Source organism: Mercenaria mercenaria, chromosome 10 (genome assembly GCF_021730395.1).
Source record: "Mercenaria mercenaria strain notata chromosome 10, MADL_Memer_1, whole genome shotgun sequence".
Lineage (NCBI taxonomy): Eukaryota > Metazoa > Mollusca > Bivalvia > Venerida > Veneridae > Mercenaria > Mercenaria mercenaria.
The window spans coordinates 15556702-15574042 of NC_069370.1; the positions used below are offsets into that span (position 1 = coordinate 15556702).

The following is a 17341-nucleotide window of genomic DNA, read 5'->3' on the forward strand; positions in this document are numbered from 1 at the left end:
AATAGAGTCAGTACGCAGATTGGTTGAAGTTATGTGCTGGAACATTAAATAATAGAGTCAGTACGCAGAAATGGTTGAAGTTATGTGCTTGAACAATATATAATAGAGTCAGTACACGGAAATGGTTGAAGTTATGTACTTGAACATTATATAATAGAGTCAGTACGCGGAAATGGTTGAAGTTATGTGCTTGAACATTATATAATAGAGTCAGTACGCGGAAATGGTTGAAGTTATGTGCTTGAACTGCCTGTGAATGATGAGATATATATATACATGTACCCAATACTTCATACTCATATAATGTAAAACATTACAATGATTTTGGATACTTTAAGCGATGCGATTGTTCAACTTCAAATTTACTTTCTCTGCTTTCTCTTTCAGTAGATGTCATAGTCAAATAAGTTTTGAAAGTATTTATGCCTGTCTGTAGTGTGATTTTTTACATGGGTTTTACATTACTTTTACAGTTTTTATACATGTCTGCATCAGATGTAACAAATACACCACGTCGAACTATTGAGACATCTAAGTCAATGACCCCTGGTGGTACCCTTGTAACTACAACAACAACGACAACGCAACGACCTCAAAATTCAAGATATGATACTGCAACTGATGGTAAGTTAGTTAATACCCTAGTCAGTCATGATCTGGTCATGGATTCTGAATGTGTTTTTCATGTTCAGCCACTGTTCATCAGTGTGACCATAACTACTTGCACCTTTACTTTTATGCTAACGTTTGCATTTTCTTTTATCCAGTTTGTCACTCACAGTCTGCATTTCTATCTTAACGCCCCATGTGTATCGCAGTCTCCCTTGCAGAAAAGTCTAGAACTGTACTTAAACCATTCCATGTATATTCTAGAACACTTTCAGAACAGTTCTACAACGTTAAATGCACTATTTGAAGAACAACTGGTTCTACAAATGTTCTAAAACAAACGTGATATATAAAAGTTCTAGAACAAAAGTAACATTACAGTTCTAAAACCATAGGTTCCATATAATAATGTTCTAGAACAGTGCCAGAACAGTTCTTCAAGGTTAAATGGCACAATTTGTGGAACAAATGGTTCTACAAATGTTCCAAAACAAATTTGATTTAAATGTTTCAGATCAAAAGTAACATTACAGTTCTATAAAGATTCCACACATGTTCTAGAAGACTGCCAGAATGGTCTTACAATTTTGTACAACAACATGTAATATAACAGTTCTGATTTGTAGAACAGAGTTTTGCAGGGGAAGTTTACAATCTAAAAGCTTTAACTTGCAAGTAGATACAGGTATATATATATTGATCAGAGAAATGATGACTGCAGCAAAAATGATGAAATAACCTTAAATTGTGAGTTACAGTTCCCATTTATTTATACTGTAACATGTAGTAACAAGACGTGAAAACTGATGGCAATTGTGTCATCATAAAACTTTTGACATTAATATCAAAGTACATATCAAAAAGCACTCACTACACTAAATTGTTCCTTTCTACAGCATTTCAATGAGAAATTATCTGATGTCGCCATTTCTGTTACTTTCAAAATTAAGTCACTATTTAAACGTAAGTGACGTCAAAGACTTGAAACGCAACATAATTACACGCCACACGTTCCTGTTAACGAGGATATAAAGTTTAATCCTGTGATATGTATATCGGGTAAGTTACATGAATTTAAAAGGAAGCCGAGCGTGCACCGACTAGCATTGACTGCCATTCATTATTTAAAAATACTCAAATAATATGACAGATATTTAATTTTAAACTCTATAGACCTATCGAGTATACATTGAAATAACATCAGTTAGAATAATTATTTGATGCACCTCTTAATTTCGAAATAATAAAAAAAAGTTCATGATTTTCTGGGACAACCCTTGTAGAGGATGTTTCAGTATTGAAAACACATGTGAGCCATGCCATGAGAAAACCAACATAGTGGCTTTGCGACCAGCATGGATCCAGACCAGCCTGCGCATCCGCGCAGTCTGGTCAGGCTCCATGCTGTTCGCTTTTAAAGCCTATTGGAATTGGAGAAACTGTTAGCGAACAGCATGGATCCTGACCAGACTGCGCGGATGCGCAAGCTGGTCTGGATCCATGCTGGTCGCAAAGCCACTATGTTGGTTTTCCCATGGCACGGCTCATGTTAGCATTTGGTATATCTCAGTATCTGAGATAGCAGATATATTTAGAATTTTTTGTCTCTGTATGTTTAGTTTTATATTTGTATGTTCTATTTCTAGGTTCCCCAAGTTACATAGAGAAGAGAACATTTGATTACAATTCCTCCAATCCAGAAATGGGAACTTCAGGTAAACATTTTGCTACTGAAATAGGTTCTCATATACAGTTATTACAAGAAAAAAATCATCCAGTATAATTGAAGAACCTATAAAGGGATACATAGGCAGAATAACGAATAAAAACTTAAAATCTTTGATTAATCTGGAATCTCTGTTTCTTGTATTTTAGCGACATGCTTAATTAAAAAAAAATATTGCAATTTTCGTTGTTTCGCTAAACTGACCTATGTATGCCAGGTTAGGAAACACATGAAAATTACTGTAAAATACCATATTTCTTTTGTCTTTTTAAACATAATTCAGTTTTTACTATGGATAAGGTAATTAAAAGTTTCATATTCAGATTTTTAACTGGACAATTTGTCACATATTTTTTGCACCTTCACATACAGATTAGTCGAAATTCTATCAAAATAAAATTAAACAGACTCTTCATTCCAGAAGACCAGAAAATATACCAAGACTGAGTCCAAGTATGAAGAGACGTTTTAAATTGAGCCGCGCCATGAGAAAACCAACATAGTGGCTTTGCGACCAGCATGGATCCAGACCAGCCTGCGCATCCAAGCAGTCTGGTCAGGATCCATGCTGTTCGCTAACGGTTTCTCTAATTGCAATAGGCTTTGAAAGCGAACAGCATGGATCCTGACCAGACTGCATGGATGCGCAGGCTGGTCTGGATCCACGCTGGTCGCAAAGCCACTATGTTGGTTATCTCATGGCGCGGCTCAATTATAGATCTATGTCTTGAAAATGTACCCAAGTATCCCTTCAAAACTTGGTTTAGTCTTCATATCCTTGCCATCAGTAAATTTCAGTATTTTGTTTAGAAACCAGTCAGATGCTAGAGTTTTATGACTGGTTTTCAAACTAAGTTTATAACCTTGAAACCAGTCTCACAGACAAAATATGTTGTGAAGAATAAGGTGTTTTCTACTTGTCTTTGTTATTACCTACAGACATTACCAATAAAGTTGAATGGCTTTGGTGTACCTTTTGAGAACATACTTAGCATATTCTGCCAGTCAAATAGAAAATAAAGTTTAATCTAGTTTCAGATCTTGAAACAATGTTTATACGTCACAAAATACTTTTTGTTACTAATGATAAAAGAGATGGTTTTCTTTTTTATAAATTCCAGACAGGTGTGGCAGCACTTTCGGCTTTTAAAATGAAAAGCTGTTGATTATTGTATAAACTCGGAGATTGTACGTTTGTGAATCAACAGAGTTCAAGGCCTTGTGTTAACAAACACTTTTTGGTTTCAAATGAGCTTGAGATTGAAAATTTGATAGCAGATTATACTAGAACTAAGAGATTAAATTCCAGTTTGAATCAGTACCAGATAGCCATTTGAAAATAGTCATTTGATAACATAGTTTTTAATTTTTAAACATTCAGTTTAGATATTTGTAAATGACAAAAAAAGTTACAATATCAAACTCAGCTGAGAATGAAAATGTTTTGTGAACATGAAGGCAGATGCATGCAACTTAAAAGGGCACCAAAATAGGTTTTTCAAGGAAATGGACTCGAGAGGGATTCAAATTAGTTTAAAGCTTTCTTCACAAGTTATTTTTTTTTTACTATAAACTATACTTGATGAAAGGAAAGCTGCCATTTAGCTTTTATTCTGTTTTGTTGTCACATTTTCAGCATTTTATCGTCCATCACCAGTGAGTATTCTGTGAGCACCATGCGCATGATAAATTATGCATAATTGACTGACCCCATGCCTTAGTAAAGCATGATTCACGAAATTGATGCAGTAACTATTATATTCCTAGTCACACTTAATTAGAATTTTCACTTATAATACCATCATGTATTTTTGTACAATTAAACCTGTTTTAAACAGTCATTATAGCTAGGTAGTCCGACTGCTTAAGGTAAAAGAAGTAAAGATTAGAACCTAAAGTCAAATTGGGATGTAACGCTGGCTGGCTGCTCAAGGCAAGCGACTGCTCAATACAGGCGGCCGGCCATTAAGTCAGGCTCGGCTGTATTCTGAATAATACTTTTTAGCTCATCTGATTTTTTGAAAAAAAATGATGAGTTATTGTCATCACTTGAGCGGTTGTCGGCGTCGGCGTCGGTATCGGCGTCGGCGTCTGCGTCAGCGATGCCTGGTTAAGTTTTATGTTTAGGTCAGCTTTTCTCCTAAACTATCAAAGCTATTGCTTTGAAACTTGGAATACTTGTTCACCATCATAAGCTGACCCTGTATAGCAAGAAACATAACTCCATCTTGCTCTTTGCAAGATTTATGGCCCCTTTTGTACTTAGAAAATATCAGATTTCTTGGTTAAGTTTTATGTTTAGGTCAACTTTTCTCCTAACCTATCAAAGCTATTGCTTTGAAACTTGGAATACTTGTTCACCATCATAAGCAGACCCTGTACATCAAGAACCATAACTCCATCTTGCTTTTTGCAAGAATTATTGCCCCTTTTGGACTTAGAAAATCAGTTTTTTTGGTTAAGTTTTATGTTTAGGTCAGCTTTTATCCTAAACTATCAAAGCTGTTGCTTTAAAACTTGCAACACTTGTTCACCATCATAAGCTGACCCTGTACAGCAAGAAACATAACTCCATCCTGCTTTTTGCAAGATTTATGGCCCCTTTTGGACTTAGAAAATATCAAATTTCTTGGTTAAGTTTTATGTTTAGGTCAACTTTTTCTCTTAAACTATCAAAGCTATTGCTTTGAAACTTGCAACACTTGTTCACCATCATAAGCTGACCCTGTATAGCAAGCAACATAACTCCATCCTGCTTTTTGCAATAATTATTGCCCCTTTTGGACTTAGAAAATCATTTTCTTGGTTGAGTATTATGTTTAAGTCGACTTTTCTCATAAACTATCAAAGCTATTGCTTTAAAACTTGCAACAGTTTTTCACCATCATAAGTGGACACTGTGCATCAAGAAACATAATTCTATCCTGCTTTTTGCAAGAATGATGGCCCTTTTTAGATTTAGAAAATCGTGGGTAGGACAATATTTCTATTACACAAAAAAAATCAGATGAGCGTCAGCACCCGCAAGGCGGTGCTCTTGTTTCATCTTGTCATTCATAGTTGGCAAAAATTTACTCTTTTTATGCCCCCTGCATCTACTGATGCGGGAGGCATATAGTGATTTTCCTGTCCGTTCGTCTGTCCGTCCGTTCGTTCGTTCGTTCGCTCGTCCGAGGTTAACCAAATGGGACCGTTTTGTCTAGCATCAATAGCCCTTACTAGAATGACTTGATACTAATGCAGATGTGACCTGTGACCATTCCTCGTCTTCGACATCACCTGACCGCAGTTTGACCTTGACCTTGACTTCATTTTGGACTTAGGTTGCTTTATATAGACCATCTCTTGGTTAAGCAAATGGGACCGTTCCATATAGCATCAATAGCACTTACAAGAATGAATTGATACTAATACAGATGTAACTTGTGACCATTCCTCATCTTCAAACATCACCTGACCTCAGTTTGACCTTGACCTCATTTTGGACTTAGGTTTGGGCCATCTCTTAGTTAACCAAATAAGGACCGTTTCGTCTAGCATCAATACCGCTTACAAGAATGAATTGATACTAATACAGATGTAACCTGTGACCATTCCTCATCATCAAACATCACCTGACCTCAGTTTGGCCTTGACCTCGTTTTGGACTTAGGTTGCTTTGTATCAACAAGGATGCCACCCAGGGCATCAAGTGTTTATTGAACGCAGTTCCTTGTTTTACTTTTTGTTGAATTCAGTCCAGTAGTGGTATATATTTCATCCTAAAAACTGTATCATTTTGTTATCAGAAAAATCTGTCTTGATCTTTTCACCTTTTTGAATAAACAATGTAACAACAGCGGCTTATTTTCATGATACTCAGTGGGTGGGGGTGTCTGAAAGTAAGAAATAAATTTTTCTTTAAAGGCTTTTTTCTATTGATTGATGGGTGTATTGTAAGTTTGAGTACAATGTTAGCAGACAGCAGAACAGATATGCCTGGAGTGAAGATATTTTGGGAGTCTTCTGGGATATTTTACCAGGCAATTGTCTGCATTTTATTTTATGATATTTTCAGCTTTGTTACAGATGACTGCCAGAGAGGAAATACCTGTGTAAAATGCTTGTATTCTAAACATTCAGATAACAGTTTTTAATGAAGGAAATGACTTTTTACTTTTAACTTGAGTACCTGTCATTCATTTAGTAACAAACTTTTTGCGGATATGCCTGATTATTTATCTGCCAAGAAAGAACTATTGACGAAAGAAAAAGTTTCTGTTGTTATGTCTTTGTCTCATTTTGACAGGTTATTTCAATACAAGAGCATACAAAAAACGAAAATTACACACAAATCATATTAAATCCTGAAGGTCGGCAATTGTATAAGCCATAATGAGTTTTCCCTCCATGTAAGCGAAATCACTTGCAGATGCCTTGTGACACAGACATATAAATTCTGATCCAAAGTGGTCAAAGTCATGTTTAGAATGTCAAATTAATATGCAGAAAACAATCATTTTGCTTTTCAAATAAACTTCAAAATCACGCTTAAAGTAATAGGATTTAAAGTATGCATGTCAAAAACATAGCTCTTGAAGCCTTAGAAATTATTAGAGAGAGCATTTAAGGACGATTATATGGACAGTTATTTGGACAATCATATGGACAGTTATTAGGACAATTATATGGGTAATTATTAGGACAATTATATGTACAGTTTCTATGGACACTTACTAGGACAATTCTATGGACATTTAATAGGACAACTACTGTATAGTGGGTTATATTCGCAGATGTTTAATTTTCGCCATATTTACCTTATTCACATTATTTTTGATAATTGCTGTTGCCTTTTCATCATCATTTAATTTCGTTGGATCCGTCAAAATTATTAAAGGCGGCCTTTAAATTCCACACTTCCCTTTATGTAGCCATTTTCCCATAATATCCGACAAACGTGGTGAGAAAATTTTATTTCTATTCATTTTCATTGTAATTGCAGAATTAAGTTTAAACACGGGGTTTGTATGAGTACGTCGTAAGGAGCTACTTACCTTGTATTTCGCTACGTGATTAAATATTAGTAAAACAAGTGCTGAGATTATTTCAATGCATTGCAGAACTAAATTTCGCACTAGTGTTATACGCTGTATGCGTCTCTATTCAGACGACAATGACAGAGACTTATTTGCGTGTTTGTTATCATTTGCATGTTAAGTAAGAGTGACCTCCCTTTCTTTGTTTATAATTCGCGGTCGAAGTAGTTTCCGCGAAATGAAGACACAGTGAATTCAAAACTTTAAAAAAAAACACGAACATAATTGGCACATTGAATATATCCCACTATACAGTATATGGGTAATTACCAGGTTTTAGGACAATTATTAGGACAGTTATATGGACAGGTAATGGGAAAATTATGTTAACAATTGTTTGGACAAATGCTGACATTATGGACAGTTAATAGCACAACAGCTATTAGGACAAAGGTATGAAGCAGATTTGTAGAAAATACGTAATAACAATAGCTCTCTGTTACTCTGAAAATTCTGTTTTGAGAAATGTGGCAGTTTCTAGGGCCTTTTTAACTATAATAAGCTGGAGCCTGCGATCATTTTGCATGTTACCCAGGTAGGATGCAGCGACAAAAGAAAACTTGTAATTATGAGCACCTGCTAGTATCCTGTTGGCAGTTTTATTTTATAACTAACAGATATTGTTTTAAGTATTTTAGCATGATATTATGTTGATGCATTTTAGAGTGTGGGATTGTTTTGCTTGTTTACAGAGGTAGTTCACATTAATGGTGTCGAGTCTGTAGCAGAAACTGCCATACGTGCATTGTCGGAACGCTCAAAAACAGGAAAGAAAACACCCGCAAAAACATCAACACTTATCATTACAGGTGTTAAACGGGTAAGCATTATTGGTCAGAGGTATAATATTTTATGACATAAAAGCACAGTAAGTTTGTGTTTTTGTTCGCTGTCAAAGAAAATATTTGACATTTTAATGTGTAGGCAGATTGCCACTGTCTGACACACTTTAGTGTCATATGATCCTCATTAAAAAGGCATTTATGATACAAGAGGGGAGGTGGTTTGAATGAAGGGGGTGGGGAACTTTATTTTGTTTTGAATACCATTACTAACAATGCCTAAGGGTTGTGTTTGGTTTTTTAAATGTTTGACATGGGGTTTGGGCCGTGCAATAAATTTTGCCAAACTTTCTTTAACAAATAATTTATAGCAAAAGAGTGCTTTAACACTATTTATGCACGATGGGTGGTTATACATCAGACGTAATAATTTCACGGGGGCACAGCCCGAGTGAAATTATTTGAACGACGTATTTCCACCCGAGTGTATAAAAGTGTTTAAGCACGCTTGTGCTTTAAATTATTTCGATTCTAATATGCCCTTACTCTCAAACACTAGATAAAATATAGAAGAGCTCTTTCTTGGTCGCAACAAAAACTTTGACGTCACCGCACGTTAACGTGACGTCATTCCAGCGTAAGAGTGGTTTAACAAGGACAAGCATATTAGAATGTTAAGTAATTTACAGAACTATTTTAAGAGTTTTAAAAAGCTATGAATGTAATGATTACTTTGTCATGGATTTTACAAACCTTTTGATAATATCTTTGAATCGTCTATTTAATTCATTTAATTTTCTTTTTAATATTCTATAAGTTGCTGCATTTAAAATACATGTTATTAAAAGAATTAACATGCCAGCATGAATTTGTTCTACCCATATCTTGTTTTCGTTTACAAATTGGTTTAAAGTTAAGTGCACAGTTTTGCAGTGCTTTGTAATTAGGAGGAATGCTTCGATTAATCATGGTTTAATTTTGAAATCTTCCCGATTATAACATTTAAGTACAAGATTATAAATGTTGCTGCTTTTTTTCCTTTACTGCATCTGAAGGAGGTTGTTGTACCAAAGATCAAGGTATAATTCTACACTTTATTTGTTTTTCACAATCTCTGTATTCTCACACATATCTTTCAAAGCTTATGCAAAAGCTTAAAGTCACCTGAGCCAGTTTAACTCTTGCTTATGGAATTTTTTTATGCCCCACCATGTTCAAAGAAAAGAGTTGTACAGTTTTGCTCATGTCTTTGTCTGTTGGTAGGTAAATGTAAAATCATTTAATTTAATATTCTTAGGGCACTAATCTACAATTTCAAGGTTGTGCCAATTCTCAATATAAATCTCAGTAAATCATTAAAGAAATAAAATTTCCATTAGTTTTATCTTTCAAGATTGAAACCCATGATTTCAAAACCTCACAAAAAAGCCTTTTTGGACAAAACCACAAAATTTTCTAATCACGAAATTAAACAATTTCACAGTAAGCTGATAACCCAGTAGTCCTAAATGGCACTACCTCTGATGCCATCCCAGTATCATCAGGTGTCCAGCAGGGGTCTGTACTTGGTCCTCTGCTCTTCCTAGCTTACATAAATGACCTCCCACAAAACATCAGTTCCAAAGTCCGTCTGTTTGCAGATGATACGGCAATATATCTAACATTGTCATCTGCAGACCAATCTGTCACTCTCCAAAATGACCTAAAACTTCTAGAAAAGTGGGAGTTGGAGTGGGATATGGAGTTCATCCTTCCAAGTGTCAAGTGATCCTAGAAGGAAACATCCTATCCCTACCCAGTATTACCTACATGGAGTCCAACTTGAATCGGTCAGCTCAGCTAAATACCTAGGCGTGGATATCTCAAATGACCTATCATGGGACAATCACATAAACAGGTCAACTGAAAAAGCTAACCAAACCCTAGGGTTCTTACGAAGAAACATTAAGGTTAAATCACAACCCATTAAGACCATTGCTTACAAGACTCTAGTCCGACCCCAGCTTGAATATATGCCTCCGACGTATGGTCGCCCCACACCCAAACCCAGATAGACCAAATTGAAAGTGTCCAAAGGAGAGCCGCCCGTTGGATCAAGACTGACTACGGCCGTACTTCTAGTGTAACAGATATGCTACACTCCCTAAACCTTCGTCGACTGGATTTAAGGCGTAAAGATTCTAGGTTATCACTCTTCTATAAGATTCATGATGATCTGGTTGCTATCCCAATCATAGATTACCTTACCCCAATGATCCGATGTGTCCGCTATGGCCATCCCCTAAGTTATAGGTTAATTACTGCAACCACTGACTATTACAAGTTCTCTCATTTTCCGAGAACTGTGTACCATTGGAACCAACTTCCCCCCAGTGTCGCCCACCTCCCTACCCTAGAGCAGTTCAGTGCCGCAGTTTGCAGCCTTGAACATGTCTCTCCCTAGTTATCCTGCAAACTCAAGTTTTAACCTTTTTATTTCACCAAAATTATTTTTAGCTCACCTGTCACATAGTGACAAGGTGAGCTTTTGTGATCACCCTTCGTCCGTCATCCGTCAGTCCGTCCGTGCGTGCGTCAACAATTTCTTGTCTGCACAATAGTGGTTTCATTTATGATTTTATTTTAACCAAACTTGCACACAACTTGTATCACCATAGGATCACGGTTCCTTTCTTGAACTGGCCAGATCCCATTATGAATTTCAGAGTTATGGTCCCTGAAAGGGCCAAAATTAGCTATTTTGACCTTGTCTGCACAATAGCAGCTTTATTTATGATTTGATTTTTTACCAAACTGGCGCACAACTTGTATCACTATAAGATCTTGGTTCCTTTCTTGAACTGGCCAGATTCCATTTGGGTTCCCGAGTTATGGCCCCTGAAAAGGCCAGAATTAGCTATTTTGACCTTGTCTGCACAATAGCAGCTTCATTTATGATTTTAATTTAACCAAACTTGCACACAACTTGTATCACCATAAGATCTTGGTTCTTTTCTTGAACTGGCCAGATTCCATTATGGGTTCCAGAGTGATGGCCCCTGAAAGGGCCAGAATTAGCTGTTTTGACCTTGTCTGCACAATAGCAGCTTCATTTATGATTTGAATTTAATCAAACTTGCACAAAACTTGTGTCACCATAAGATCTCAGTTCCTTTCTTGAATCGGCTAGATCCCTTAATGGGTTCCAGAGTTATGGCCACTGAAAGGGCCAGCATTAGCCGTTTTGACCTTGTCTGCACAATAGCAGCTTCATTTATGATTTGATTTTAACCAAAGTTGCACACAACTTGTATCACCACAAGATCATCTTGCTTCCTTTCTTCAACTGGCCAGATTCCATCATGGGTTCCAGAGTTATGGCCCCTTAAAGGTCCAAAATTGGCTATTTTGGCTTTTGCAGCCATATAGAGACTTCATTTATGGTTTTATTTGATACAAACTTCCAAAATATCTTCAACAACAATAAATCTTGGATTCCATGACAAATCAGATCCAATCGTAGGTTCCAGTTATTTTATATCTGATTACCTCCCCTGACTGTGATCAAAATAGTATCAGTAAGTACTTATAGGACTTATTTGAAGTTTCATAATTGTTATTAGTTGGACTGAGACAATCAGGGTAGATAACTATGAACTGATTTTATGTCAAATTACCTCCCTTTATTTCAAATTAAAATGGGTATATCTCCATAACTAATGAAGATACTGATCTGAAATTTCATTTATGTCAACAGATTTATTTAGCAAATCCTTTTTTGTTCACTTACAGTATTTTTTTTTTTACTTACTTCCCTTTTACGTTACTATAAATAGCTTTGTTGTTTCTGTCCTCTGGACTTAGATGTTTTTTCTGAGGACCTTCTTGTCCTCAAGTTCAATGATAACAGGTGAGCGATATAGGGCCATAATGGCCCTCTTGTTTTTAGTTTCTTCCACTCTAAATTTTTATCACTATATTCTTTCTGTTTATGATTTTGACGCGCAAAACGTCTACGTCCCCACAAGGGGTTCGACGGTTATGGAAGATAGATAGATAACCTATATTGTTTTATAGGTCAAAGGTCAAGGCCTCAGGGACTTCACAACATGAAACAGTTTCTGGTCTGTAAGTGGAGAATACTTGAGTCAAGGACTGTCAAATTTGAGATAATAATGGACAGTGGTGCAGTCAATGACTTTTTTGTTTTGGCAATCATTAGGTCAAAGGTCATGGTCATAAATAAAGCTTGTAACAGTTTATGATCAGTAAATGGAGGCTGCTTGGGTTGAAGATCATCACATTTGATATAGGTTCAATCAATAGCCGCTATTTGTTTGGCAATCAATGGGTCAAAGGTCATGGTCATAGAATACTTCAGACAGTTTGCAAACCCAGTACATATCCAACAGGCCATCATGGCAGCTAAATGTGTTTTAAAATGTAGCTATTGTTTAACTGAACACATCTGTTTATTTTTTCTTAGAATAAGCTAAGGTTGCACAAAAATTATGCATAGTACAAAATCATAAGTCCCCAACAACAAACAAAACTTTAAATTATTCTTTATGTTGGATTCCCTTGATAAATAATTATGTATTTTTCACTTTTCTTTCGCATTTTTATTGCCGTCCTAAGCAGTGGCTCAGGTGGGTATTTGTGGTGATGACCTTTTTGCAGTCTGCCTCATTATCTCTTACAGGTTGTCATTGGATATTTTCTCTCGCCTGTTGCCACGTCATATATTCTTCACCTTGCTTTTTTTTCTTCAAATGATTTTGCATTAAGGGACATTCCTCAAGAAATTTAGTTTATAATAATTTAAATCTCTTGCTAAATGTAACTGACTTTTACAGAACATTTATAAGTATTTTACCATAACTATGTTGATTTACCAGGAATACTGGTAAAGGCCTATCTCAGAATATACATGAATAATTAATTCAATAACTTTTAATGTATTCATACAGTTTTCATTAAGAACAATAGATTTCAGGAAATTTTATTGTTGCTATTTTGCTTGCGGCAACTTGATCTTCTCTTTGAAGCTTCTTACCTACCTTACAGATACGCTTAATTAGTTTTATTGCAAATTAACCCAAGACAAATACATTAAAAACAGCAGTTTCACATTTATTTTAAACTCTTTTAATTTCATTTTATGTAGATGTCTTACATATGCCCTTGAACACAAGTCAGATTTTTCTAAGCACTGGAATTTATACCACATAATCCTCTTTGTTTTTTCCGCAGGCTTCAGCTCACTGCTCCACCTCTTATCAGAAAGCATTCACTGCCAACATTTGTAGAATGCACATTTTGTTTTATGTCTCTAAACAACAGATATTAAACATAAAACTTTAATGATGCAATGTTTGCTATCAAACTCATTTTTTTTTCACTGTTGTCTATTCTCAAAATAATTGCTGTAAAATTTTATGGCCTGCAAAGATGCAGGGGGAAAACAATAAGCAAAGTATCTGCAGCTATTAAAAGCCCTTAACATGTTTTCAGATCTGTTGTTTAAAACAGATTTTTATATACTTTAATTTAGAAAATTTTCTTCTTCCCAAAAATGTTAATAAGATTTTGCCATACATTTGGGCTTTTTATCAATGAAACACTTTTTTTCATTGATTTTTTTTTTATTGAGGGGACATTGTAACAAACATAAAAGTCATGTAAAATGTTTTAATTTTAGCCAAAATGTTAACAATTAATTTTCATACCATCAGATTGTAAACTTTTGACATAATTTATTATTTCTGTTACAAAAAAAAGGTAGCTGTTTGTGAACATCCTTGAAATATTTCAAAATCATTGACAATATGCATTAATATAGTATTTCTACATTTTATTTTCAGACTATAGAAAGTTCACCAACCGATGAGGAATCTAGCAGATTATCAGCACCAAATATTATAACATCCCCAGAATCACCCGAAATATCATACCCTCCTCAAACTAAAGGTGTGTATTTAATTATTTTGTTAATATTTTTGAAAATTAGGGATGATTTAAAGGGCTTCATATATGACGGCTTTCAAATCTAGAATTTGTCCTGCGAGAAAATGATATATATATATACATGTATATGTGTACCAGTTAATTTTTAGCTCACCTGTCACAAAATGACAAGGTGAGCTATTGTGACCGCTTGATGTGCGTCGTCTGTCGTCCGTCGTCCGTCAACAATTTCTAAAAAAATCTTTTTCTTGAAAACCACTTGGCAGAATTACACCAAACTTCACAGGAATGATCCTTGGATGGCCCCCTTTCAAAACTATTCAAAGAATTGAATTCCATGCAGAACTCTGGTTGCCATAGCAACCGAAAGGAAAAACTTTAAAAATCTTCTTCTCAAAAACCAGATGCCCTAGAGCTTAGATATTTGGTGTGAAGCATTGCCTAGTGGACCTTTACCAAATTTTTTCAAATCATGACCCCAGGGTCAAAATTGACCCCGCCCCAGGGGTCACTTGAATTTACATAGGAAAATCTTAAAAAATCTTCTTCTCAAAAACCAGAAGCCTTAGAGCTTAGATATTTGACATGTAGCATTGCCTAGAGGACCTCTACTAAAATTGTTCAAATCATGACCCCAGGGTCAAAATTTGACCCCGCCCCAGGGGTCACTTGATTTTACATAGGAAAATCTTCAAAAAAATTTAAAAAATAAACCAGAAGGCCTAGAGCTTAGATATTTGACATGTAGCATTGCCAAGTGGACCTCTACAAAATTTGTTCAAATCATGACCCCCCGGGGTCAAAATTGATCCCACCCCAGGGGTCACTTGATTTTACATAGGAAAATCTTCAAAAATTTTCTAAAAATAAACCAGAAGGCCTAGATCTTAGATATTTGGCATGTAAGCATTGCCTAAATGACCTTTACAATATTTGTTCAAATCATGACCCCCGGAGTCAAAATTGATCCCGCCCCCGGGGTCACTTGATTTTACATAGGAAAATCTTCAAAAATTTTCTAAAAGTAAACCAGAAGGCCTAGATCTTAGATATTTGATATGTAACATTGCCTAGTAGACTTCTACAAACTTTGTTCAAATCATGATCCCCGGGGTAAAATTGGCCCCCCCACAGGGGTTACTTGATTGTACATCAGAAAATCTTCCAAAAAATTTCTAAAAATCATCAGTTTGACATTTGAAACATGTAGCTCATATTACTCAGGTGAGCGATCCAGGGTCATCTTGACCCTCTTGTTTTTTTTTACCCGCCCGCTTAGTTCAATAGGGAGAGCGGGGGTCTATGGATCGCGGGGTCGTGAGTTCGATCTTTGAATGGGGCATATGTTCTCTGTGACGATTTGATAAAAGACATTGTGTCTGAAATCATTCGTCCTCCACCTCTGATTCATGTGGGGAAGTCGGCAGTTACTTGCGGAAAATGTGTTCGTACTGGTACAGAATTCAGGAACACTGGTAAGGTTAATTGCTCATCGTTACATGACTGAAATACTATTGAAAAACTGGGTTAAACCCAAAACAAACAAGTTAATTTTTAAACAAATAAAAATGGAAACTATTTCTGTAATTGTAAACAAAATGTCAAGGAGGCTCTTTCTTTTATCATGTTTTTAGAACTTATTTTGACGATCAACAGTTTCAGTTTCCCCCTTTTTTAATGGTCTTCAGTACATGTATTTATCAAATTGTCAGGTAGTTTTTGATAAAACCCAGGAAGTTCTGTTTTAGCATTCTCCTACATTATGGTACCTTATTTTTACTGAAAAGAATTATAATTTTGCGATGTTAATAAAGATTTTAAACAATATTTTATTCAGTCTTTTTAAAAAGATATTCTTTTACACAAGGATATTACACACTGTTAGATAAGCCTTTAAAAAGTTGTTTGATGGATTTCTAGAAAGGAAATCTTTTGCGGCACGAATCAAGAAGAGATTTTCCCGCTCCAAGAAGCGATCTTTGAGTGCAGATAGGGCAACAAGCTCTCTTCGAGAGGGGTCTAATTATTTACAGCCTCCTGGACCCCACTCTAAAGGTCTTACATAGTTGTAGAACCTTGTCAAAACTGATTCTATGTGCACATGCATTTATTGCAGTTTTAATATCATTTTTTAAAAATTTTACAATATCAAAATTAATTGTTTGATCTTAATTTCTTTAGAATGTTGAAAAATGAGTGACCAAGGTAGACAAAATTTCTGTTTTACAACTGTTTAATGTTTGTTTTGGTCTTTTTGCAAAATTTGATATTCCAAAAATGTCTTGGTTAGTTAAAATGTCTGTTTAAAGTACATAACAGGGATGAAGAAACAGTTTTGACTGCTGGAGTTACAGTTTTGTGATCTAGTGTGTTATTTATTATCTGGCTGTTATATGAACTTGGCTTATATGTTTATTGTAAAGACTGTATTATTATAGTAGAAATGTTGCAGTTATTTGAGTACACTTAATATAGCTAACATGTAAACACGGTTCTTTTTTGTTCCCAAAAGTTATAAATAACTATACTGGAGATTGGGTATTTTTTGTAGACTTTATTTTGTGATTTTAAGCTAGACTGTTCGAAGAATAGGTAGAGCTAATTGACTCGCCCATGTGTCGGCCTGGGCTTCTTGATTTGGTTCAGTTTTTGTATTTTGTATGTAAGCTGATATCTCAGTAACCACTTATGGGGAGGGACTGTCAAACTTTACAGACTTATTCACTGTGAAAAACTGATTAAGTTTTCTCAGTACCCACAAATGGGAATGCATTGAATCTTCATACCCTTGTTTATTGTGATAATTTGAAAATATAGTGCACACGTTTCAAAAATCTACTTGGCATTTTTACAAAATCATGCCCCTTTTAAACTTTTATATTCATTCAATTAACAAGGCTGTTGAATAGTTGAGCGCTGCAATCCTCCAGCAACTCTTGTTATAGTTTGCAGCCATTTTCGCAGTGTTTTAGGACATGAAGCAGATTAATAGTAATGAAAATTATGAATTCACAAGCAAATTCATACATAAATATTAGCAAAAAATGACAGCATCATTAATATTACCCAATCTACAGTGATTGCTGTTTTCGTACTGACCAGCTCAGTTTTTTGTCAATTTTTTTTGTTAGATGACAGATTATTTATAGCACTAAACATTTCTGAATTTGCATTAATTGGATAGATATGTCATTCACATA

The 17341-nt window shown here is 35.3% G+C and overlaps 1 protein-coding gene across 6 annotated transcripts in view; it reads left to right on the plus strand.

Annotated features, from left to right (window-relative positions):
* The window catches only part of LOC123560028 (phospholipid transfer protein C2CD2L-like), an 80541-nt gene that overhangs the window by 52265 nt on the left and 10935 nt on the right, over positions 1-17341 (plus strand). Inside the window, exons 10-15 of one of the 6 annotated variants that reach the window (XM_045352262.2) lie at positions 474-624; positions 2256-2324; positions 8106-8233; positions 9251-9274; positions 14039-14144; positions 16062-16196. In XM_045352262.2, coding sequence (XP_045208197.1) covers positions 474-624; positions 2256-2324; positions 8106-8233; positions 9251-9274; positions 14039-14144; positions 16062-16196 — 613 coding nt within the window. Of the gene's footprint in view, positions 1-473; positions 625-2255; positions 2325-3971; positions 3992-8105; positions 8234-9250; positions 9275-14038; positions 14145-16061; positions 16197-17341 lie in introns of all 6 variants that reach the window. The other 5 variants (XM_045352265.2, XM_045352263.2, XM_045352264.2 and 2 more) reach the window with 5 other exon arrangements.